This window comes from Acipenser ruthenus, chromosome 24 (genome assembly GCF_902713425.1).
Source record: "Acipenser ruthenus chromosome 24, fAciRut3.2 maternal haplotype, whole genome shotgun sequence".
Lineage (NCBI taxonomy): Eukaryota > Metazoa > Chordata > Actinopteri > Acipenseriformes > Acipenseridae > Acipenser > Acipenser ruthenus.
The window spans coordinates 11,634,992-11,658,620 of record NC_081212.1 but is presented as its reverse complement, the minus strand read 5'-3'; the positions used below and the strand labels follow the sequence as shown (position 1 = coordinate 11,658,620).

Genomic DNA, 23,629 nt, shown 5'->3' with positions numbered 1-23,629 from the left:
TGCGGTATTTTGTGATGTAATTTGCTTACATTTCCACATATTAACATTATTCATTCTATTTAAATGACTTGAACGCGGTTCTTTTTCCACACGCTAGGTTGCCTGCAGCAGGTGTACAAAGCACACAGTAAAGGGGCTCACTGCTTGTAAAACATGTTCCCCCTGTTCAGTGAATGAGCCTCTTAGTGTCTTCTGGGTCCTCGTCTTCACACACTAATCTGTCCACCATTGCAGGTCCCTCTCTTACTGATGTTTTAAGAAACTGCACAGGTGGTTAGGTGCCATGCAGAAGAGTGCGCTGTCTAGAAGATTAGGTTGGTTTTGATCTGGAATAGTCATTTAGAGCAAAATCAGCAAGCAGGACTTCTGGATTGTTTTTAAGGAAGTTGTTTTTAATATCTTCAGGATGATGGATTTTGTAGCTCTGACTTCTACACGGATGGAGTTTACTTACAAAATTCTGTTAATTGTGAATGACTTCCATTCTGTTGCGCCTCAGACACACACAGGAATAAATCACAGCTTCCAGTGAACTCGCACAATAAAAGGAACTAAATATGTTACTCTTACCTTTAGGTGTCTTTATATTTCTTTTGTATTATTCATTCTAAAGTATTTTTTATAAAATCACTGAGTTTCACAGCTTTTATTAGAAGATGTTCAGCAGTTGAAAGTTGTTATTGTTGCCATGATTACCAAATATATCTCTCTTTCTCTCTCTCTTTGCAGAAGTGTCTCCAGTAACGAGTTCCCTTCCCTGGAGTCTCTGTGTAAATCTGTGATGAAGGAGAAGCAGCCCTTTGAGAGGCTGGAGATCAGCAAGGAGACCCTGCTCAGGATGTTCAAGGTGAGACCAGACCCTGGACACTGCCTGTCAGTCTGTCACAAGGCTGGGGTGGCCAGCACTGTCTGTCACAAGGCTGGGGTGGCCAGTACTGTCTGTCAGTCTGTCACGAGGCTGGGGTGGCCAGTACTGTCTGTCACAAGGCTAGGGTAGCCAGTACTGTCTGTCACAAGGCTGGGGTGGCCAGTACTGTCTGTCACAAGGCTGGGGTGGCCAGTACTGTCTGTCACAAGACTGGGGTAGCCAGTAGTACTCCCTGTCACAAGGCTGCGGTGGCCAGTACTGATGTTGCACAAATACAAGTTCAGAATAATTTAGTGAACAAACCCTGAGTGTGGATACTCTTTGTTGCTTATATACTAATTGTATGCAGCGCAAGACACTTGGACTTTACTGAATTCTTTCTGTCCTGTCTTTACAAACCAGCTTCTTTGGAATGGCAGACAGGGGTTAACCCTAACCCTAACCCTAACCACATCGTCCCAGCTGTCATTTATTGAAATTAACATGTCTGCACATAGGAGGTCTACATACAATTATTTCATTAGCTAAAACTCAAAATGCAAAATCCATTGTTCCGGTACAGATTTGCCAAGTGCAACGCTACAGATCACATTGGTAACTCTTGCTTAGCACTCCTTTAATAAGAGCGGCTCAGTAATAATGAGGGACGACACATCCTGATTTAAAAAGCATGGAGAGCAGTAGAAACAAGACCATACGCTCACAGCAATTGAAACGCTGAGTTTGTCCAATTTCTTTATTTCAGTACAACAAGTTCAAGTGTCGGATATTGAATGAAAAGGTGAACACTCCAACTACGACTGTGTACAGGTAATGTTTTCACCCTGTGGACACTCCGATGTGACGTTCCCATACTGATTCAGGATTACAACCCATTCACCATAATAAGACATCATCTGAAATTACGCTCCCTGGGATGCTTTGTTTTTGTTCACAAACACATTCTAGTTCATAAAGGAGCCCTACAAAACAATAAGAATACATATGAGATAAGATGTACTAGAATTCTGTAGCTCTGTCTATACCAGTATACTTGTAGAATATACAGGAAAGATTTTCTCTGTTCAAAGCAGTTTTGTGCAACCATGTCTCTGTGCTCAGTGCACTGCACTAACCTGCTCCTCTCTCTCTCTCCAGGTGTGGGCCCCTGATTGACCTGTGTCGAGGCCCTCACGTCCGACACACTGGAAAAATCAAGGCCTTGAAGCTCTACAAGGTAGGGAGCTGGGCTGCACTGCACTGTGGAAAGCTCTCAGTACTGGAGCTGCGTCTCACACACAACATCTCTGCACTGCACTGTGGAAAGCTCTCAGTACTGGAGCTGCGTCTCACACACAAAATCTCTGCACTGCACTGTGGAAAGCTCTCAGTACTGGAGCTTCGTCTCACACACAACATCTCTGCACTGCACTGTGGAAAGCTCTCAGTACTGGAGCTGCGTCTCACACACAACATCTCTGCACTGCACTGTGGAAAGCTCTCAGTACTGGAGCTGCGTCTCACACACAACATCTCTGCACTGCACTGTGGAAAGCTCTCAGTACTGGAGCTGCGTCTCACACACAACATCTCTGCACTGCACTGTGGAAAGCTCTCAGTACTGGAGCTGCGTCTCGCACACAACATCTCTGCACTGCACTGTGGAAAGCTCTCAGTACTGGAGCTGCGTCTCACACACAACATCTCTGCACTGCACTGTGGAAAGCTCTCAGTACTGGAGCTGCGTCTCGCACACAACATCTCTGCACTGCACTGTGGAAAGCTCTCAGTACTGGAGCTGCCTGATCTCTCATCACTGAGTCTGTTCTGAGTTCATAGAAAACACCAGCACTGCTTGAGCACTGTGAAATTGAAACAACTGTAACATTGCATAAGTCATCAATATCAGTCGACTGGCAAGACCAGAACTTCTTGATCAACATCTGTAATTAGGATCCCCACACAAATCTTAGGCTTGCCATTTGTAGAGTTTTAAACCAACTGCACTGCAGTAAACTGGAGAGAAACAATGGGCAGGGCATTAAGGAGGCTGTGTGGTCCAGTGGTTAAAGAAAAGGGCTTGTAACCAGGAGGTCCGTGGTTCAAATCCCACCTCAGCCACTGACTCATTGTGTGACCCTGAGCAAGTCACTTAACCTCCTTGTGCTCTGTCTTTCGGGTGAGACGTAATTGTAAGTGACTCTGCAGCTGATGCATAGTTCACACACCCTAGTCTCTGTAAGTCGCCTTGGATAAAGGCGTCTGCTAAATAAACAAATAATAATAATAATAATAATTAAAATAAAAAAATAAAACGGGTTAAATATTACATTTCATAAAATAGAAAAAAACCTTAGAATTGCTGATTAAACCGAACTTCACATTTTCTACTGAGCAGTACATAGTACAGTAAGTTAGAAAAACGAAATCAGCTAACATAAGAGAAAGTTAGGTGCTTTCTGTGCTGGAGTACAGAGCAGTCCTGAAAGCACATGGCTAATTAGCATAGAACATACTGCTTTTACAGACAATCTGACATTGTGCAAATCTACAGGCAACTTACACAAGCAAACTAACAATACAAAATGACTGTTAACACTATATTGTCAATAAAACTGCTTGAGATTTACGGAAATTGGGCAATGCAAACAAACCAGAGAGAGTTACTTTATAGTTTGTGGAATTTATAAATGTTTATTAGTAGTAATCTAAATGGAGGAGTTACTGATCAGCGTAACAAACCAGCCATTTGTAATGTACTGTCCCTGCTACATTTAGAATAGACGTATCTGCACGTACAGGTAGTGGACAAATAATGGAAACACCAATGTAAAGTCACTTAATAGGGCGTTGGGCCACTATGGTATCCTGCTCTGTGGAGTTCTCGGCGGACCGTTTTTGATTAAACTGGCTGCTCGGGCCCCAGGTTGAAATTTGCAGTCAATTGATCTGCAGTTGCTCGTCTGTTTTGCCTTGCACTTTGAATTAATGCACGGATATCACGATCCTGGCGTATGCGCTTCCACCCACTGTTGCCCTTTGCTGACGTCTTTCCCTCGCAGTTCCATGCCAACATCACCTTAGACACCGTTGCTCGTGAAACATCAGCAAGTTGAGCTGTCTTGGTCACTGAAGCTCCTGCCAAACGCGCCCCAACAATCACCCCTCTTTCAAAGTCACTGAGGTCTCCTCTTGCAGCCATGCTAGCCGTAATTATAGCCTGTCCAGCATTTTTATACATGCTGGGATGTTATTTGCTTAATTAATGCATGAGCCACACCTGTGTGGAAACCCTTGCTTTCAGTATACTTGGTGTCCCTCTTACCCAGGTGTTTCCATTTTTTTGTCCACTACCTATATGAAACGGTAAGCAGCTTCAATGTTGAGTTCTCATTTCTCTCTGTATCTCCCTGTGAGCTTGTCTGGAGAACTGGAACTGCCTCGCACTAAACAGGCTTCTTCATTTCCATTCAAATCATGGGACAAAATGGTCTTTCGACTTGGCTGGTCTCACCTGCTCACCCACGCTATGTATGTCCTGCCTGCAGCTGCTGCTCTTTGCTGGGGATTCCAGAGGGAGCAGTGGCTCTGGAGCTCCTGCAGAATCAGCAGGGAATGTTTCTCCTCCTTGCGCTACAGCCCAGATCAGAGAGTGCTCTCCTTGAGATGATGTTGTCTTGTGAACTGTGTCCAGTTAATAAAGAAATAGCAGCCCAGCTCTTGGCTCTGCCCCTCAGAACTCATCCACGTACTGGGAGGGCCGTGCGGACATGGAGTCTCTTCAGCGCATCTACGGGATCTCCTTCCCTGACTCCAAGATGATGAAGGAATGGGAGAGAGTCCAGGAGGAAGCCAAGAACCGCGACCACCGCAAAATTGGCAAGGTAACAAACCGATGGGAATGCCAATCACTCCAGGGAAACAGTGTAGCCAGGCATACGTACGAATGTGACACAATAGAGCTTTACATACATCGAGAGAAGCGCTTATCTGATTGTGAAGAAACCTGGCTCAGACTTATTAAGAGTATTAGAATGGGAGCATATATAGGAGATTCTTGAACTATAAAACATGGAAAGTAGACTAGCCAGCGTGTTACTGAATGTGTATGTAACAGGGCGAGCAGCCCTGTACAGGGTTTGTTTATTTTTAGAACGGGGTCTCCCCCTCCGCCCCTGTGTTATTTTGTTTTTGTTTATTAAGATTCATTTATTGTATTTGTGACGGTGTACCGCCGTGTTATTGTGTTTTATATTTGTCGGCGAAGCACCGTATGTGTTATTGTTTTGTTTATAAATATGACGGTGTAGCCTATTTGTTTTGTTTAGTAGCGTGGATGGGAAGCCCCATCCACACAGTAATTAATAAACTTGTGCAGATTGTGGCCGAGGGGTAATAGAATAATTCCTAACCAGTTAAACCCCTCGGCCACGATATAAAAGCCTGCAGCTCGCTGCACTCGGGGGTGGGTGTATGAGGAGCGAGAGTAGAGAGCGAGGAGCGAGAAAAACATAACTAAAAGAAGATACAGGAACAGTGACGGCTACAGCCCAGCCTGACCTGTATTACTTATTATTTTGTGTTCGAGATTTGTTTCTGTTTGAACCTTTTATTTTGCTCTGTGAGCACAGTTTCTTTTTGTTTAAACCTTTGATTTATTTTTGTATTTAAATAAAACGAAGGCCAGCCGCGTCTTTTGTTTTGAAACTGCATTTTGGTGTCAGTATTTCCCTTCCTGCTTCTGTCCTGATGTCACCGCCCAGCTATCCTGTCACAGTGTATTACTTGGATTACTTAGTCTGTATGTTAATGAAGGCAATATGACCTACAGGCATAAATGGTACTGTCATACTTGTTTGTATTAACAGCATTGTGAGTTTTAATCTTGACATGGACAAGAAATTCAGTGTGGAAAACAAAGAGCCTTACACATTGTACCCGAAACAAAAGCAAGCCCTTTTTCTTCTGAAATGCACTGTTTGAGATGCCGGGGTGGTTGATGGTTCTTGTGTTTGAGATGCCGGGGTGGTTGATGGTTCTTGTTTGAGATGCCGGGGTGGTTGATGGTTCTTGTTTGAGATGTCGGGGTGGTTGATGGTTCTTTTGTTTTGAGTTCCCGGGGTGGTTGATGGTTCTTGTGTTTTGAGTTCCCGGGGTGGTTGATGGTTCTTGTGTTTGAGATGCCGGGGTGGTTGATGGTTCTTGTGTTTTGAGATGCCGGGGTGGTTGATGGTTCTTGTGTTTTGAGATGCCGGGGTGGTTGATGTTTCTTCCTTGTTCTGTGACTCTCTGCCCCTGCAGGAGCAGGAGCTGTTCTTCTTCCATGATCTGAGTCCTGGAAGCTGCTTCTTCCTCCCGAAGGGGGCCTTCATCTACAACACACTCATGGACTTCATCAGGGTAAGACAGCTGCACACAGAGTTCAGACCCACTCCTTTCATCTAGTTTAGCACTCCTCTCTTGAATCAGTCACTATTGAACAATCAGTTGCCTATAGGAATAGAGAGAGAGAGAAACCTCTCGGCAGCAATGGACACCTTTATCGACGACAATACATATTGTTAATCAAAACAGATTATCATTGACATCACAATAATGGATTATTGTCATTGTGTGACAGGAGGAGTACCACAGGCGGGACTTCCTTGAGGTGGCCTCACCCAACATCTACAACGCCAAGCTGTGGGAGACCTCTGGCCACTGGCAGCACTACAGCGACAACATGTTCTCCTTCGAGGTGGAGAAAGAGACCTTCGCACTGAAGCCCATGAATTGCCCCGGACACTGGTAGGTCCCAGAAACTGTAGACTGGCCTGTATACCATCAGTGCTTATGAAAGATGAGAGACAGTGGTACTGGTCATTTTATTAGAACTCTTTATTATTTGTATGCATTATGCACCCACGACCAACCCGGTATTAGTTGGGGGTTCCTAATAAAGTGTCCAGCGAGTATATTTCGACTGCTATCACATAACTTATATATTTAAAATCCAGAACTGGACTACCTTCCCTCTTCCTTTCTCTTCTCCTTTCTTCTGTCCCCCACCTTCCTCTCTGTGTCTTCCTTTCTCTTCACCTTTCTTCTGTCCCCCACCTTCCTCTCTGTGTCTTAATTTCTCTTCTCCTTTCTTCTGTCCCCCACCTTCCTCTCTGTGTCTTCCTTCCTCTTCTCCTTTCCTCTGTCCCCCACCTTCCTCTCTGTGTCTTCCTTTCTCTTCTCCTTTCCTCTCTGTCTTCCTTTCTCTTCTCCTTTCCTCTGTCCCCCACCTTCCTCCCTGTGTCTTCCTTTCTCTTTTCCTTTCCTCTGTCCCCCCACCTTCCTCTCTGTGTCTTCCTTTCTTTTCTCCTTTCCTCTGCCCCCACCTTCCTCTCCGTGTCTTCCTTTCTCTTCTCCTTTCCTCTGTCCCCCCACCTTCCTCTGTGTCTTCCTTTCCTCTGTCCCCCACCTTCCTCTCTGTGTCTTCGTTCCTCTGTCCCCCCCACCTTCCTCTCTGTGTCTTCCTTTCTCTTCTCCTTTCCTCTGTCCCCCACCTTCCTCTCTGTGTCTTCCTTTCCTCTGTCCCCCCACCTTCCTCTCCTCCTCAGTTTGATGTTCAGTCACCGGCCGCGGTCGTGGCGTGAGCTGCCCATGCGCTTTGCTGATTTCGGAGTGCTGCACCGGAACGAGCTGTCAGGGGCGCTGACCGGACTGACCCGTGTGAGGCGATTTCAGCAGGACGACGCCCACATCTTCTGCACCATGGAGCAGGTGGGGCTGTGCTGCTTCCACTGGGCCACTTCACTTGCCCCTATTATATTGCTAGTTGTTAAATGTATTTAATTTAATATTCATATTTAAGTACCATCCACTTCATGTGCTATAACTTTAGAAGTATATCAAGCTTTGTATTTGAAAAGTCTATTTTGAAAAAAAAAAAAAAGTACTTCAATCTCTCTCTCTCTCTCTCATCACAGATTGAGCAGGAGATGAAGGACTGTCTGGATTTCCTCCGCACAGTCTATGCAGTCTTTGGCTTCTCCTTCCAGCTGTACCTCTCCACTCGCCCGGAGAAGTTTCTGGGGGACATTCAGATCTGGGATCATGCTGAGAAGGTGCTGCTCTGACACTGTGGCAGACTGTGCCATGGAGATGGACACTATGTTTGGAAATGCAGTTCAGCCCACAGAGCGGCTGGCTGGAACTTTACTGAGCTATCAATAAAAAAGCAATCCCCAGCCACACTGTGCACAGTGTCAAAATGTGTCCTTCTGCTTTCCTTCAATTGGTACTGAAAATTACAATGAGTACCTACAGTATACAGGACAGGACTGTCTGGGATTTGTAGGGAATTGCCACAGCTAGTCCAGTCGTTTCAAATGATTTTCTGAACTGCTCTGGACATAGCAAATGAAGATGTATTTTCATGTACTCTGCATACTAGTAGGCTTTAAGAACATAAGAACATAAGAAAGTTTACAAACGAGAGGAGGCCATTCAGCCCATCTTGCTCGTTTGGTTGTTAGTAGCTTATTGATCCCAGAATCTCATCAAGCCGCTTCTTGAAGGATCCCAGGGTGTCAGCTTCAACAACATTACTGGGGAGTTGGTTCCAGACCCTCACAATTCTCTGTGTAAAAAAGTGCCTCCTATTTTCTGTTCTGAATGCCCCTTTATCTAATCTCCATTTATGACCCCTGGTCCTTTTTTCTTTTTTCAAGTCAAAGAAGTCCCCCGGGTTGACATTGTCTATACCTTTTAGGATTTTGAATGTTTGAATCAGATCGCCGCGTAGTCTTCTTTGTTCAAGACTGAATAGATTCAATTCTTTTAGCCTGTCTGCATACGACATGCCTTTTAAACCTGGGATAATTCTGGTTGCTCTTCTTTGCACTCTTTCTAGAGCAGCAATATCCTTTTTGTAACGAGGTGACCAGAACTGAACACAATATTCTAGGTGAGGTCTTACTAATGCATTGTAGAGGTGAACTTCGTTTGCACTCTGTAGCTCTTGTATTAGTTTTTGTAATGAATTCTTTTCCATGTTTCTTTGAATGAATTGACATCATGACCTCTATGTAATAACCTGATATGACCTTGCAGTTAGAATAAACAGACCAGCCATATAAAGATGCGAGATCTACAAATACATGCCCACCGTGTGTAAAGATGTCATGTCAAGTTAAAAAGCGCTGACCCGTTTGGCCCAGTTGTGTCTGGTTGAACTTTTCCATTGCCCCTTGACACTTTACAGGGCTGACCCTTTCTTGTATTTCAGTCTGCCCGTTTATAGATATCACATCTTTATATCCCTGCTCCATTTCTTCTAACTGGGGTTGTTTTTGCACAAGTGAAATGTGTTTGAACAGATAAGAAACACTTTGTGCACTTACAAACCACTAAATTAAACATCACAGTTGGTTTGAAATTAGGAGTAAAACGCTTGGACCATGTAGTCCACTGTGTTTAAATACTGAAATGTGTATTAAAACACAAATACAATATTCAAATGTTTGTATCTGGGTCTTGGTTTAAGAGGTGTAAGAGGTTAAGAGTGTGCCTGTAATGGATTTACGATATGGACAGCGCTGTGTCCTTCAGCACTAGTCTGTTAAAATACTTTAAATAAAGTACAGTACAGATCCCTCATGGGCTGCAGCTCAGGAGATGAAGTGCGGGACACTCCTGGGATTCAGGGATCGCTACCAATACAGAGTTAGGACACGTTTCTTTAGTATCTGTATGCTTCAGCATTGGAATGAATTTCCCTGACTACACAGACATGAAAGAAAGCAGACACACTCGTTCTTATTGAAATCCATCTTTTTCCTTTGTTTCCAATAGCAACTGGAGAACAGTCTGAAGGGGTTTGGAGAGCCGTGGGAGCTGAATCCTGGGGACGGAGCGTTCTACGGACCTAAGGTAACGGAACACTGTCGGAATTATTCAGGAAGCGCTAATGGAGCGTTTCTGGGTGTTCTGAACTACACATTACAACAGAGCCTGTAGGTCACCACAATGAGATCACACGTAGGGTACTGTGTACTGTCCTGGACATTGTGACCATGCTTAAAGGAATGAGCTACGAAGATAGGCCGAAAGAACTGAGTCTATTCAGCCTGGAACAAAGAATGAGGAGGGGGGGGGGGGGGGGTGCATGACTGAAGTGTTTCAAATGAAAAGGAGTTGACAGAGTTAACATGAACCAGTACTGTCAACACAGCATAGAAACCAGGACCGCAGGACACAACTGGAAACCAAGTGGAGATAAACTTAGAACAGAGGGAGGGAGTCGCTTCTTCACACAGAGAGGGTGAGGGCTACGGAGTCCTGTTGAGGCAGAATCACTTGGACAGTGGGAGGGAGACACTTCACACAGAGAGGGTGAGGGCTACGGAGTCCTGTTGAGGCAGAATCACTTGGACAGAGGGAGGGAGACACTTCACACAGAGATGGGTGAGGGCTACGGAGTCCTGTTGAGGCAGAATCACTTGGATCCTTTCAGACCCGACTTGACAAAGTTTTGAGATGAAGCAGGTGCTAGGAACCGGACGAGCTCTGATGGGCCGAACGACCTCCTCTCGTTCATAAATGTTCTTGTGTTCTTAAGTATAGGGAGCACAAGAACCAGCGGGCAGGTAAGGGCTTGCTTTTAGACCCATGTGGAGTTTATTATACAGCAAGTGTTGAGAGATCTAGCATCGAGCAGCTCTTTAATATTCGATCCAGCTGAGTGACTGGATCTAATTTGGAATCTTGCATTTATTCAAATCCAACAACAGAATGACCGAGCGAATCGCATTGTTCCATAATATTATCACAGAATAGTTATGTTTAGGTTTAAACCCTCTTTCTTTTCCATTTACGTTGTATCTTCCCTCAGGAGGCTCGTAGCTTATTTATACAACCTCATTCTTGGAGTAAGTGCAGTACTGTTGTGAAGCCTCTATTCATCTCTGTGACTGGGTACAGCCCGCCCCTGTGTGTATTATATTAAAACGTATTGCTTATGTTCATTTATTTGTATTTATTTATTGTGTTTGTAGAATGCCTTTCATACCATGGTATCTCCAGAGATTTACAGAAAGTGTGCATCATCATCATCAAAAAACTAAAAAAAACAATCAGTAAAACCACAAAATGAACAACATACAATTGTATTAATGATAGCAATAAATAACATAGTAAATATCTAGATAAGACCATTATAAAAAAAATACAAGGAAATAAATAAGAATGATAGATAAAATACAAAATTTAGCAGATAAAAATAGGTACCAGCAACTTTGTATCTAAGTTAGGTTAAAAAAGCTAATCTATAAAAGTGAGTCTCTTAATCTTGATTTAAAAATACCGACCGGAGCAGCGCCTCTGATAGAGGGAGGCAAAGAGTCCCACAGTCTGGGTGCATTAAAGATAAACACACTTTCTCCTCTCCTTTTCAGTGTTACCTCTGGGAGGCACAAAAGTCCAGCGTTAGCGACCTCAATGTGCGCCGAGGTTTATATGGGGACAATCTCTTTTATGTAATCTGGTGCTAAGCCATTTAGTGCTTTATATGTTAAAAGTAAGATTTTAAAATCCATTCTAAAACGCACTGGAAGCCAGTGCAGAGAGGCCAGCACAGGAGTTCTGTGATCCCGTTGTTTCGTTCTAGTCAGAACCCATTCTGAACAAGCTGTAAACGTGATGAGGCGTGATGACGAAGCTCAGTAAATCAAGCATTGCAGTAATCAAGTCTAGATGAAACGAAAGCATGGATTCCTTTCTCTGCGCCAGCCACAGAAAGAAAATACCTCATTTTAGCAATGTTACGAAGGTGATTTTATAATTTTTCGAATATGTGCCTCAAAATTCAAATCAGAATCCAATATAACCCCCAAGTGTCTCGCATCAGGTTTTATATTAGAGTTCAGGTTGCCCAAATCATTTTTGAGGGAGTTTGCATGCTCTAGTTGTTGTCGAGAACCTAACAGCAAAACTTCTGTCTTATTTGAGTTTAATTGCAAACATTTTTTAGACATCCGACTTTTGATGTCAGCAAGACACTGTAGTAAGACTGAAATTGCAGCGGTTTTACAGAAATCTAAAGTTGCGTGTCATCGGCATACAGTGAAAGTTAATACTATGTTTACAAATGCTTTCCCCCATATACAAAGAAAATAATATTGGACCAAGAATAGAGCCCTGGGGGACACCACAAGCAATATTGGATAATCCTGATATAGACTCCCCTAAAGAAACAAAATACTGTCTGTTAGTTAGATATAACTTAAACCAGTTGAGAACAGTTCCTGTCAGACCAACCCAACTTTTCAGATGATCAATCACAATAGCATGATCCACAGTATCAAATGCAGCACTGAGGTCTAAAACAACTAGAGTGGATATGGAGTTAGAGTCAGCACTCATCAGCAAGTCATTCACCACTCTGACAAGGGCAGGCTCTGTAATACGAGCAGATCGAAACCCTGACTGAAAGTTGTTTGACTGCTACCTTTTCAAGAACTTTAGCTAAGCAAGGCAAGTCAAATCAGTAGAATGTAAGTTAAGACCATAAGACCATAAGACCATAAGACCATAAGAAAGTTTACAAACGAGAGGAGGCCATTCAGCCCATCTTGCTCGTTTGGTTGTTAGTAGCTTATTGATCCCAGAATCTCATCAAGCAGCTTCTTGAAGGATCCCAGGGTGTCAGCTTCAACAACACTACTGGGGAGTTGGTTCCAGACCCTCACAATTCTCTGTGTAAAAAAGTGCCTCCTATTTTCTGTTCTGAATGCCCCTTTATCTAATCTCCATTTATGACCCCTGGTCCTTTTGTCTTTTTTCAGGTCAAATTAGTCCCCTGGGTCGACATTGTCTATACCTTTTAGGATTTTGAATGTTTGAATCAGATTGCCGCGTAGTCTTCTTTGTTCAAGACTGAATAGATTCAATTCTTTTAGCCTGTCTGCATACGACATGCCTTTTAAACCTGGGATAATTCTGGTTGCTCTTCTTTGCACTCTTTTTAGAGCAGCAATATCCTTTTTGTAACGAGATGACCAGAACTGAACACAATATTCTAGGTGAGGTCTTACTAATGCATTGTAGAGTTTTAACATTACTTCCCTTGATTTAAATTCAACACTTCTCACAATATATCTGAGCATCTTGTTAGCCTTTTTTATAGCTTCCCCACATTGTCTAGATGAAGACAATTCTGAGTCAACATAAACTCCTAGGTCTTTTTCATAGTTCCCTTCTTCAATTTCACTATCTCCCATATGATATTTATAATGCACATTTTTATTGCCCGCATGCAATACTTTACACTTTTCTCTCTTAAATTTCATTTGCCATGTGTCTGCCCAATTCTGAATGCTGTCTAGATCATTTTGAATGACCTTTGCTGCTTCAACAGTGTTTGCCACTCCTCCTATTTTTGTGTCGTCTGCAAATTTAACGAGTTTGCTTACTATACCAGAGTCTAAATCATTAATGTAGATTAGGAATAGCAGAGGACTTAATACTGATCCCTGTGGTACTCCACTGGTTACCTCGCTCCATTTTGAGGTTTCTCCTCTAATCAGTACTTTCTGTTTTCTACATGTTAACCACTCCCTAATCCATGTGCATGCATTTCCTTGAAACCCTACTACGTTCATTTTGAGAATTAATCTTTTATGCGGGACTTTGTCAAAAGCTTTCTGGAAATCTAAATAGACCATGTCGTATGCTTTGCAGTTATCCATTTTCAATGTTGCATCCTCAAAAAAGTCAAGTAGGTTAGTTAGACATGATCTCCCTTTCCTAAAACCATGCTGGCTGTCTCCCAGTTAGACTTTTTGAGTAGTGGCTGAACCAAAGCAGTTTTGAAAGCAGCTGGAACTATTCCTGTTGACAGAGGTATATTTATTATAGTAAGAACATCGATACACAAATAACTAAATACTTTAAGGAGTCGAGTAGGAATTGGATCCAGTCAGTCTAGGGGCACATTTAAATATGAACCATCTTGAGGAATTTGATCCCTAATGTTAATAATGTTGTTCTGAGAATACTTGAGGAATTCCTCACACCTAGCAGGAGAGGCATCAGTATAGGGAAGTGCAGCCAGCGATGGAGTTGTTAATCTGTCAATAGTTGAGAAGAGCACTGTGGGATTATTTTTATTAACATCAATGAGATTTGAGAAGTAGCAACGTCTGGCTGTCCTCAAAGCTTCATTGTATTTTAACAGATCTTTTTTTCCAAATCTCATAGTGAATATGCAACTTCATAGCCCTCCATCTCCGTTCAGATTCGCGACATTCCCTTTTCATGAGGTTTGAGGCACTATTAACCCAAGGAGCAGTATTTTTAGAAAGAGCTTTGCCAGTTTGAACTGGGGCCACAACATCAAACGCACTTGATAAAAGGTGTCAGCTAACTCGTCAGTAGAAAGAGAATGGGGAGTGGTGATAGTCTCACTATTTCAGAAAACCTTATTGCTGTTGAGGAATGTATTCTGCGAGTTTTAATAGTATGTGCCACCCTCTTGTTAAAGGCAGTGTAGCATCAAAAATAATGCAAACATGATCAGAAACCATAAGATCTACACATTTTGAATAACAAAGCCCCGGGAAATGTCCAAATCTAAGGTATGTCCACGATTGTGAGTGGGTCCTGTAACACACTGGGTATAATCAAGAGAATCTAAAGGCCTTAACAATTCCACAGGCTTCGGATCAATTTAATGTCAACATGTATATTAAAGTCTCCTAGCAAAATAATTGGATCATGTTTTGCAGATAATGTAGACAGGAAATCAGCAAATTCTGATAAAAAATAGTGTTTGGATTTGGGCGAGCGGTAAATAATTACCATATGAATGGGTAAATAACCATTTAACCATAGAGATTAAATGAAGAGTGCTTATCAACACTTTCATGTTTACAGTTGTAATCAGTACCAAAAATAGAAGTAATCCCCTCCTCTATTTCTTCTAAGGCTTCCCATCCCCTCCTAACCACAGGAAGAGGGCCAGAGAGCATTACATTATTACATCATTGTTGTGCCTTTAGACAGAGTGATTTCAAATGATCCTTGAATCTCAGATTTTCTAATTCTAGTATCATTGGTGCCCACATGGACAATCAACCCAGACATTGACCATGGTTTCCAACCAGGATTTCCAATTGTGCAGCAACATCAAGGACTCTAGCACCTGGACAGCATTCAACAGAGACCTTTTGTGTGTTTGCAAGTACTGGGCTGACCTCTCTAACAACAGAGTCACCCACTAAGAGCACCTTGCTGAAAGTAGTAGTTTCATGTTTCTCATTGTGGATAAGAGGGTTACATCTATTCCTAGTCTCAATAGTACATGATGAAGGTGCAGAAACCCTAGACTTTGAGCCCCTTCTAACGTTCACCCAGGAATTTCTATTTAGCGGCTGTGATGATAAAGCAGCTTGTTCATGCTGTGCCCTGGGCGCATGGAAGCCAGCTGGGGTAGAAGAGGGGCCCCTGCGTTCAGAGGATCTGCTAGAACTGAGATTGCTTCTATACCAGAACCAGAGGGGCCTATGCATGTAGTAATTTCAAAATGAAAGCTGTCATCAATCCATTTCTCAGTCTTATTGATATCTCTGAGGGGTGGATATGTGTTCTTCGAGTGAACATATTTTCTCTGTCAGAATTTGGTTGAGCTTACATTTTTCGCAGATGAAGCAATTGTCATATTCAACTAACAACAATAAACATCCTTAAAATTTAAATAAAATACCAAATGTATTCTTAAAAGGTTAAAAAAAAAAAAGTTTTAGATTGACAAAGTCATTGATTAGTCCAGGCAAAAGATCCCAGGAAGGTTTAAGACCATGGGTAACTTCTAGTTAAAAATAATAATATAATATCATTACCAAGAATCCAAGGAGTCCCCAGCAATGTCCAGAAACCCTACTGATCCAACCAAGCCAGCCCAGGAGAAGAGCAGGCCTCCGGTCCAGCCTATTATTGCTGCTGCTGATAGAAATGCAGGAGAGCAGGCCTCAGAGAAACCAAAGTCTTTTCTGCTGCTTGAAGTGGATTGCAGCCTCTGAAGCACAGAGCTCCCTGCTGGTTTGGAATCTGTTGCTGCAGTGAGTGGATTGCAGCCTCTGAAGCACAGAGCCCCCTGCTGGTTTGGAATCTGTTGCTGCAGTGAGTGGGTTGCAGCCTGTGAAGCACAGAGCCCCCTGCTGGTCTGGAATCTGTTGCTGCAGTGAGTGGATTGCAGCCTGTGAAGCACAGAGCCCCTTGCTGGTTTGGAATCTGTTGCTGCAGTGAGTGGATTGCAGCCTCTGAAGCACAGAGCCCCCTGCTGGTCTGGAATCTGTTGCTGCAGTGAGTGGATTGCAGCCTCTGAAGCACAGATCCCCCTGCTGGTTTGGAATCTGTTGCTGCAGTGAGTGGATTGCAGCCTCTGAAGCACAGAGCCCCCTGCTGGTCTGGAATCTGTTGCTGCAGTGAGTGGATTGCAGCCTCTGAAGCACAGAGCCCCCTGCTGGTCTGGAATCCGTTGCTGCAGTGAGTGGATTGCAGCCTCTGAAGCACGGAGCCTATGTGTGTAAAAACACTTTTTATTGTTAATTGTTTTGCAGCATAGGGTTAAAATTCCCCATCCATGCTAAACGCATGCAGAATGTGACCGTCTACAGATTTATTAATTTATTACTAGTTTGGAGACGGTCACATGTATATAAACCTGCAGCTTTGGCTGATTTGAGGTTAGTGTGTTCAGAGGGGGAACGTGACGTTCAAATGGACTCCTTTACCCAGAGCGCACTAGAAATGAACTTGGTAAGTCCAGCCGCTACAGTGTGTGTATCAATGAAACAGAAATAAGTAAATCATGTCAGTGGTTATTTGTGTCTCTTTTTTATTTTACAGATTGACATCCAGATCAGAGATGCGATTGGAAGGTATCACCAGTGCGCCACCATCCAGCTGGACTTCCAGCTCCCCATCTGCTTCAACCTGAGCTTCGTCAGGTGAGGAAAGCAGAGCCCCAGCGTGGTTCAGGACTGAATGGCAAGGAGTAAAATCAATAATCAAATAGAAAGGCCCTCCCAGCCCTTCTGCATTGGCAGTTAATACATTCCATTTTGGCGAGTACTGCACTTGCATGACAGATTGCTCAGTAAAATCCTTGGTATATATTTCTGCAGGGAAGATTATTTAATATACCAGGAAGTTTGTGAATCTCTGTAAAATATATATTTTTACTACAGCTATAAGACAGGGCAGTACCTGCAGTATTGACACCAATACAAGGTCAATGTCTAACAACTGGCACTCGCTCATTATGTGATTGGGGGTGGAGACTGCACCGACCCAGTGGTATGAGAATGCGATCCCAAACTTATTTCAATATTACAGACATTGAGATAGCCCTTACAGTTTTTCTCAATTGTTAAAACACAGTTACTGATACTATTAACACAATTCTTAAAACAGTTAACACAAATGGCATTTGCAAAACATCAAGTCCAATTGCAAAATGAAGCAAACATCTCAAATGTATTCATACATCTTACAACATCTAAGCTTTACATACATTCTTCAAACATTTAGGCTCTTTAACCAAAATAAAATACAACATTCAATTGTAAAATTCAAAGGCTTATATTACAGGCTTAACAGAAAACCAGTATACTCAAAACTTTGAATGTTTCTGTCATTTCATGGGCACTGTATTTAGTCATTCAGTTATAATTAATTCAAACAATAATAATAAAGGTTGCAATGATATTTTCATTCTGCATCACAAAGCCCCTCCGCTGGGTCTGGCCACATCGTTTCATCTGTGTCACAGCGGATCTTCTTCTTAGCAAGGCACCTGGGCAAGAATCGTCTGGCCTGACGAATCCAGCCTTGGCAGGCATCTGCCCCAATGTGGGAACAAGCCAAGTCCATAGCTTGGAGAAGTGTGGCCTGAAGCTGGGGGCTGTAGTCATAAACATTCCCCTTCCTAGAGAAAAACTCCTGGATTGTCTTGAGAGGGAGAGTAGAGTGGAAAGTAAGGAAGCGCGCGCGCTGATGTGCCATTCCTGCACATGCACTGTGATGAGCTGACATTGTCCCAAATGATGACCAAATTCATGGGCTGGGCTCCTTCCCTGCCTTCCCGTTTTCTTCTATGAGTTGGACAATGCGATCATGCAGTGCGTCCAGAAAGACCAGCAGTCGCTCCGTATTATAAGAGCCAATCATCAGAGAGTGGGCAGCGACTGTGCTCTGAGAACTGTATCATATGAGCCAATCATCAGAGAGTGGGCAGCGACTGCGCTCTGAGAACTGTATCATATGAGCCAATCACCAGAGAGTGGGCAGCAACTGCGCTCTGAGAACTGTATCATATGAGCCAATCACCAGAGAGTGGGCAGCGACTGCGTTCTGAGAAACGGCAGCGCACACAGTGCCGTTCCCTCCACGTTGGCTAGGCACATTCACAGTGCAACGCTGTCCGATAAGGGGCCGGCCCTGGCAGCACCTTCTCCACAAGGTGAAACCAGCCTCATCCACAAGGAGGTATGGCTGGGTTGAAATGCAAGCTCCAGAATTCTCTGTGTACAATTCAGAAAGATCATCAGATATGTTGTGAAATAAAATTGCAAAGTATTGTTACAGAATCCGCCATGAATATTACAGTGACATTAGACCCGAAACACATGGTCGATTCAGTATGAAATGACAATTGTAAATTCAGAAGGGTGATTCAGAACTGAGTGAGTGCAGATCTCAGCAATATCTACTGAGCTCTGATGTTCCCCAAAGCTTGATACTGTATGTGCCAGAACCAAATCTGTGAATTAGTTTACCAGACTTATTAACAATAGTCCTAAGAACATTTCCATCAATTTCTACGTACTTGTACATTCTGATAGCCTAATCCCTTCAATAAATGAACATTGATATGCTAATGTACAATCCATATGCATGGTTACTTTATAAAACAAAGTAGGGAGCTGCATCAGCATGCAAGCTGCAGACTCTATAAATACATGTAACTGGTTGATAAAGTACTGCTGCTCACACTGGCCTGTTCTCAGTTTGGAATGCACACATTCTAGATGCAGCTGTTAATCGCTGCAGATTTGGTTGCACTGCCAGCCCTGCTTCCTTCATGGTCACACCACGGTTGATGACATGGTCCACAATTGTTGCTTGGATTTGATTTGTTACAGCAATACGCTGTGGTCTCACCCTAGCTGGCTGTCTCCTGTGTCAAGTACCACGGCCACAATCGTCCCTCTGTCCACGTTCAACAACGTGCCTCCCTTCTGCCTGCTCCGTGGTGCAGCACCATTTGGGATTTATTTTGGGGTTAACATCAACCTTGTATGCATGAGTGACATTTGATTATTGATTGATAAATTGTGCAATTTGCATTTCCACATGTGGAATGTTTATTTAAAGTAATGAGCAGTCAATGTGAGCAGCAGCACACAAATATATGTGTTCTGAAAACAAGACACTCACTTATGAAACTTGTATTAAAGTGAATGAATTGCATTAAGTGAATCCTACAGATGGTTTAGAATTCTGCATTTTGTGTGTTAACCGGAGAAATGTGTGAGTAGTTTTGCAATGAGGAGTCTGTTTCAGTGTTTGTGTTAACTGTGTTGAGAATTGTGCGATAGTTTCAGGAATTTAGCTTTAGTAATTAAGAAAAACTGTAAAAAGATGCCACAGTAAATTTAAAGGTATTTTTGCAGTTTCCCCATGGTTATACTATGCATTTACCACAGGTGATATGCTTTTATCATAGCTGATATGCTTTTATCATAGCTGATATGCTTTTACACTGTGATATGCTTTTACCGTAGCTGATATGCTTTTACACTGTGCTATGCTTTACTATGGGACACTTTTATAAGGAGACTTCTAGTTGAAAATGTTTGGATTATGTAGGTCTCTGCAGATACCCCTGAGTGTTTCAGCTGTGAATGAAGGGCTTTGTGACGTGGAGGACGTGCTCAGCCTGGCTCGCTGTGTGCAGTGCTGACGGGACTCTGTCTTTGTGTCTCACAGCAAGGACGGCGATGACAAAGTGAGGCCTGTCATCATTCACAGAGCCGTGCTGGGCTCAGTCGAGAGGATGATCGCCATTCTCACCGAGAACTACGCAGGGAAATGGTAACTAGAGTCTGAATGCTTTCCTCACAACAAACTGACATGAATAGAAGATAAGGGTGTCGTCACCCTGTTTTACTGTCACTTTCACCACTTTTCACAGAACACTTGATTTCTTCTTTTGCTTGGGTAAAACTTCAAATGATAAAAGTAGCTTCACATTTCTTTTTTCTTTACTGTTCCCTTACCTTTCAAGATGTTTACAGCAACTCAAATCTTGGGATGGTTTCTGTTTTCTGTGAAGTGCTTTGAATAAGAGTTCAGGGGCTGCTCTTCTGTTCTGCTTTCCTCCATAGACATACAGTATGTAGGGCTTGACTTTTCTGGTTTTCATTTTCCAGATCTCTACCTCCCTTTTAAATGTTCATTAGTGGTAGTTAAGCTGTCTCTGCATCCTAATAACGAGAAAGCTGTTCATTACAGACTGGGTTTAAGATCTGTTCTCCTGTTTGCTAAAATCAAATGGGTTTAAGATCTGTTCTCCTCTTTGTTGCAATCAAGGAGATTTGAAATGCTGGACATGCTATCAGTGGCACTCAGGACCGGGTATGTTGTGCTGAAAAGAAAATCTGTCCGGGTAACTCTGTTAAACGAGTGAAAATAACAAAAGAACAACGATATACTAGGAGTGCAAGAATGGAATGCGATTGGGATCAGTGATGAGCCATTTAACATAATTTGTCACGTCTGTTAGAAATAAAAAATAAGGCGAAACAGAATCAGGCTGTCAAGATATGAAGGTAAAAACAAGTGGCATTGTTTTGATATTAACAGCTTTTTCAGAGTTTAATTAAGAAACAGAGTCGGCTTAAAATGATTTTAAAGGGATTTGATGTGATCAAAAATAAAACCTGAAAACTTCAAGCCCAAGACATATGTAACATATGCTAGACCAGCTTAAGTGACTTTACATTAGAAGTGCTAGTGCCCTCTACTGCACAGCTGAGTGTTGCCAGCAATATAACAGAAACTAGTTTACAAAGTAGGGGTTCACAGGATGTTGCTGGCTCTTGCTTCTGTGAAGGCTCTGTGGCTGACCTGTCTGTCCACTGTGTGAAGACTCTGTGGCGGATCTGTCCACTGTGTGAAGGCTCTGTGGCTGATCTGTCTGTCCACTGTGTGAAGCCTCTGTGGCTGATTTGTCTGTCCACTGTGTGAAGGCTCTGTGGCTGATCTGTCTGTCCACTGTGTGAAGGCTCTGTGGCTGACCTGTCTGTCCACTGTGTGAAGACTCTGTGGCGGATCTGTCCACTGTGTGAAGGCTCTGTGGCTGATCTGTCCACTGTGTGAAGGCTCTGTGGCTGATTTGTCTGTCCACTGTGTGAAGGCTCTGTGGCGGATCTGTCCATTGTAATCTGTGGCAGGCAACTAGAATTGAATCGCTGCAACAGAACTCCTTGTCAAAGCAGCTGAACACGACTTCCACACGGCAATAAGAACCTCCCAGAATGAAATATCATGCAAGGTAACGGTAAGGAGAAAGAACCTGTGGAATACTATAGAAATAGAGCATGCCACTCAGCTAGTGCTGCTTGTGGACTGCAGGGAACTACTGTATTCAATTAACATTCAGGGAGCACCTTTAATTATTCAGAATCGGACCAGACCGGTTCTTATTTAATTCCTGAAGATATCTAGTTGAGTCTCTCTGTTCAGAGATGGGCTCACTGAGAGAGCTGTGTGTGACCCTGTGTCCCCCTCCTGCTCCCCCAGGCCCCTGTGGCTCTCCCCCCGGCAGGTGATGGTGGTTCCTGTGGGCCCCCGATATGATGAGTACGCTCAGCAGGTACTGTACCCCTCAACACACACAGCACAGCCTGATACCTACAACACTCCAGGGCCTTCCTGTACCCCTCAACACACACACACACACAGCACAGCCTGATACCTACCCCACTCCAGGGCCTTCCTGTACCCCTCAACACACACAGCACAGCCCGATACCTACCCCACTCCAGGGCCTTCCTGTACCCCTCAACACACACAGCACAGCCCGATACCTACCCCACTCCAGGGCCTTCCTGTACCCCTCAACACACACAGCACAGCCTGATACCTACCCCACTCCAGTGCCTTCCTGTACCCCTCAACACACACAGCACAGCCTGATACCTACCCCACTCAAGGGCCTTCCTGTACCCCTCAACACACACAGCACAGCCTGATACCTACCCCACTCCAGTGCCTTCCTGTACCCCTCAACACACACAGCACAGCCTGATACCTACCCCACTCAAGGGCCTTCCTGTACCCCTCAACACACACAGCACAGCATGATACCTACCCCACTCAAGGGCCTTCCTGTACCCCTCAACACACACAGCACAGCCTGATACCTACCCCACTCCAGTGCCTTCCTGTACCCCTCAACACACACAGCACAGCCCGATACCTACCCCACTCCAGGGCCTTCCTGTACCCCTCAACACACACAGCACAGCCTGATACCTACCCCACTCCAGTGCCTTCCTGTACCCCTCAACACACACAGCACAGCCTGATACCTACCCCACTCCAGTGCCTTCCTGTACCCCTCAACACACACAGCACAGCATGATACCTACCCCACTCCAGTGCCTTCCTGTACCCCTCAACACACACAGCACAGCCTGATACCTACCCCACTCCAGTGCCTTCCTGTACCCCTCAACACACACACACACACAGCACAGCCTGATACCTACACCACTCCAGTGCCTTCCTGTACCCCTCAACACACACAGCACAGCATTATACCTACCCCACTCCAGTGCCTTCCTGTACCCCTCAACACACACAGCACAGCCTGATACCTACCCCACTCCAGTGCCTTCCTGTACCCCTCAACACACACACACACACACCACAGCCTGATACCTACCCCACTCCAGTGCCTTCCTGTACCCCTCAACACACACAGCACAGCCTGATACCTACCCCACTCAAGGGCCTTCCTGTACCCCTCAACACACACAGCACAGCCTGATACCTACCCCACTCCAGTGCCTTCCTGTACCCCTCAACACACACAGCACAGCCTGATACCTACCCCACTCAAGGGCCTTCCTGTACCCCTCAACACACACAGCACAGCATGATACCTACCCCACTCAAGGGCCTTCCTGTACCCCTCAACACACACAGCACAGCCTGATACCTACCCCACTCCAGTGCCTTCCTGTACCCCTCAACACACACACACACACAGCACAGCCTGATACCTACCCCACTCCAGTGCCTTCCTGTACCCCTCAACACACACAGCACAGCCTGATACCTACCCCACTCCAGTGCCTTCCTGTACCCCTCAACACACACAGCACAGCCTGATACCTACCCCACTCAAGGGCCTTCCTGTACCCCTCAACACACACAGCACAGCATGATACCTACCCCACTCAAGGGCCTTCCTGTACCCCTCAACACACACAGCACAGCCTGATACCTACCCCACTCCAGTGCCTTCCTGTACCCCTCAACACACACAGCACAGCCCGATACCTACCCCACTCCAGGGCCTTCCTGTACCCCTCAACACACACAGCACAGCCTGATACCTACCCCACTCCAGTGCCTTCCTGTACCCCTCAACACACACAGCACAGCCTGATACCTACCCCACTCCAGTGCCTTCCTGTACCCCTCAACACACACAGCACAGCATGATACCTACCCCACTCA

General features: G+C 44.2%; 1 protein-coding gene across 2 annotated transcripts in view; it reads left to right on the top strand.

The window, feature by feature from the left end:
* LOC117398660 (threonine--tRNA ligase 1, cytoplasmic-like) overlaps nucleotides 1-23,629 on the top strand; it is a 53,596-nt gene that overhangs the window by 11,814 nt on the left and 18,153 nt on the right. For both annotated transcript variants that reach the window (XM_033997699.3, XM_033997692.3), the window contains 12 exons: nucleotides 730-847; nucleotides 1,614-1,678; nucleotides 2,006-2,084; nucleotides 4,585-4,731; nucleotides 6,149-6,247; nucleotides 6,468-6,634; nucleotides 7,435-7,597; nucleotides 7,804-7,941; nucleotides 9,671-9,748; nucleotides 16,724-16,824; nucleotides 19,868-19,972; nucleotides 21,683-21,755. In XM_033997699.3, the coding sequence (XP_033853590.2) occupies nucleotides 730-847; nucleotides 1,614-1,678; nucleotides 2,006-2,084; nucleotides 4,585-4,731; nucleotides 6,149-6,247; nucleotides 6,468-6,634; nucleotides 7,435-7,597; nucleotides 7,804-7,941; nucleotides 9,671-9,748; nucleotides 16,724-16,824; nucleotides 19,868-19,972; nucleotides 21,683-21,755 (1,333 nt within the window). The remainder of the gene's footprint in view (nucleotides 1-729; nucleotides 848-1,613; nucleotides 1,679-2,005; nucleotides 2,085-4,584; nucleotides 4,732-6,148; nucleotides 6,248-6,467; nucleotides 6,635-7,434; nucleotides 7,598-7,803; nucleotides 7,942-9,670; nucleotides 9,749-16,723; nucleotides 16,825-19,867; nucleotides 19,973-21,682; nucleotides 21,756-23,629) is intronic.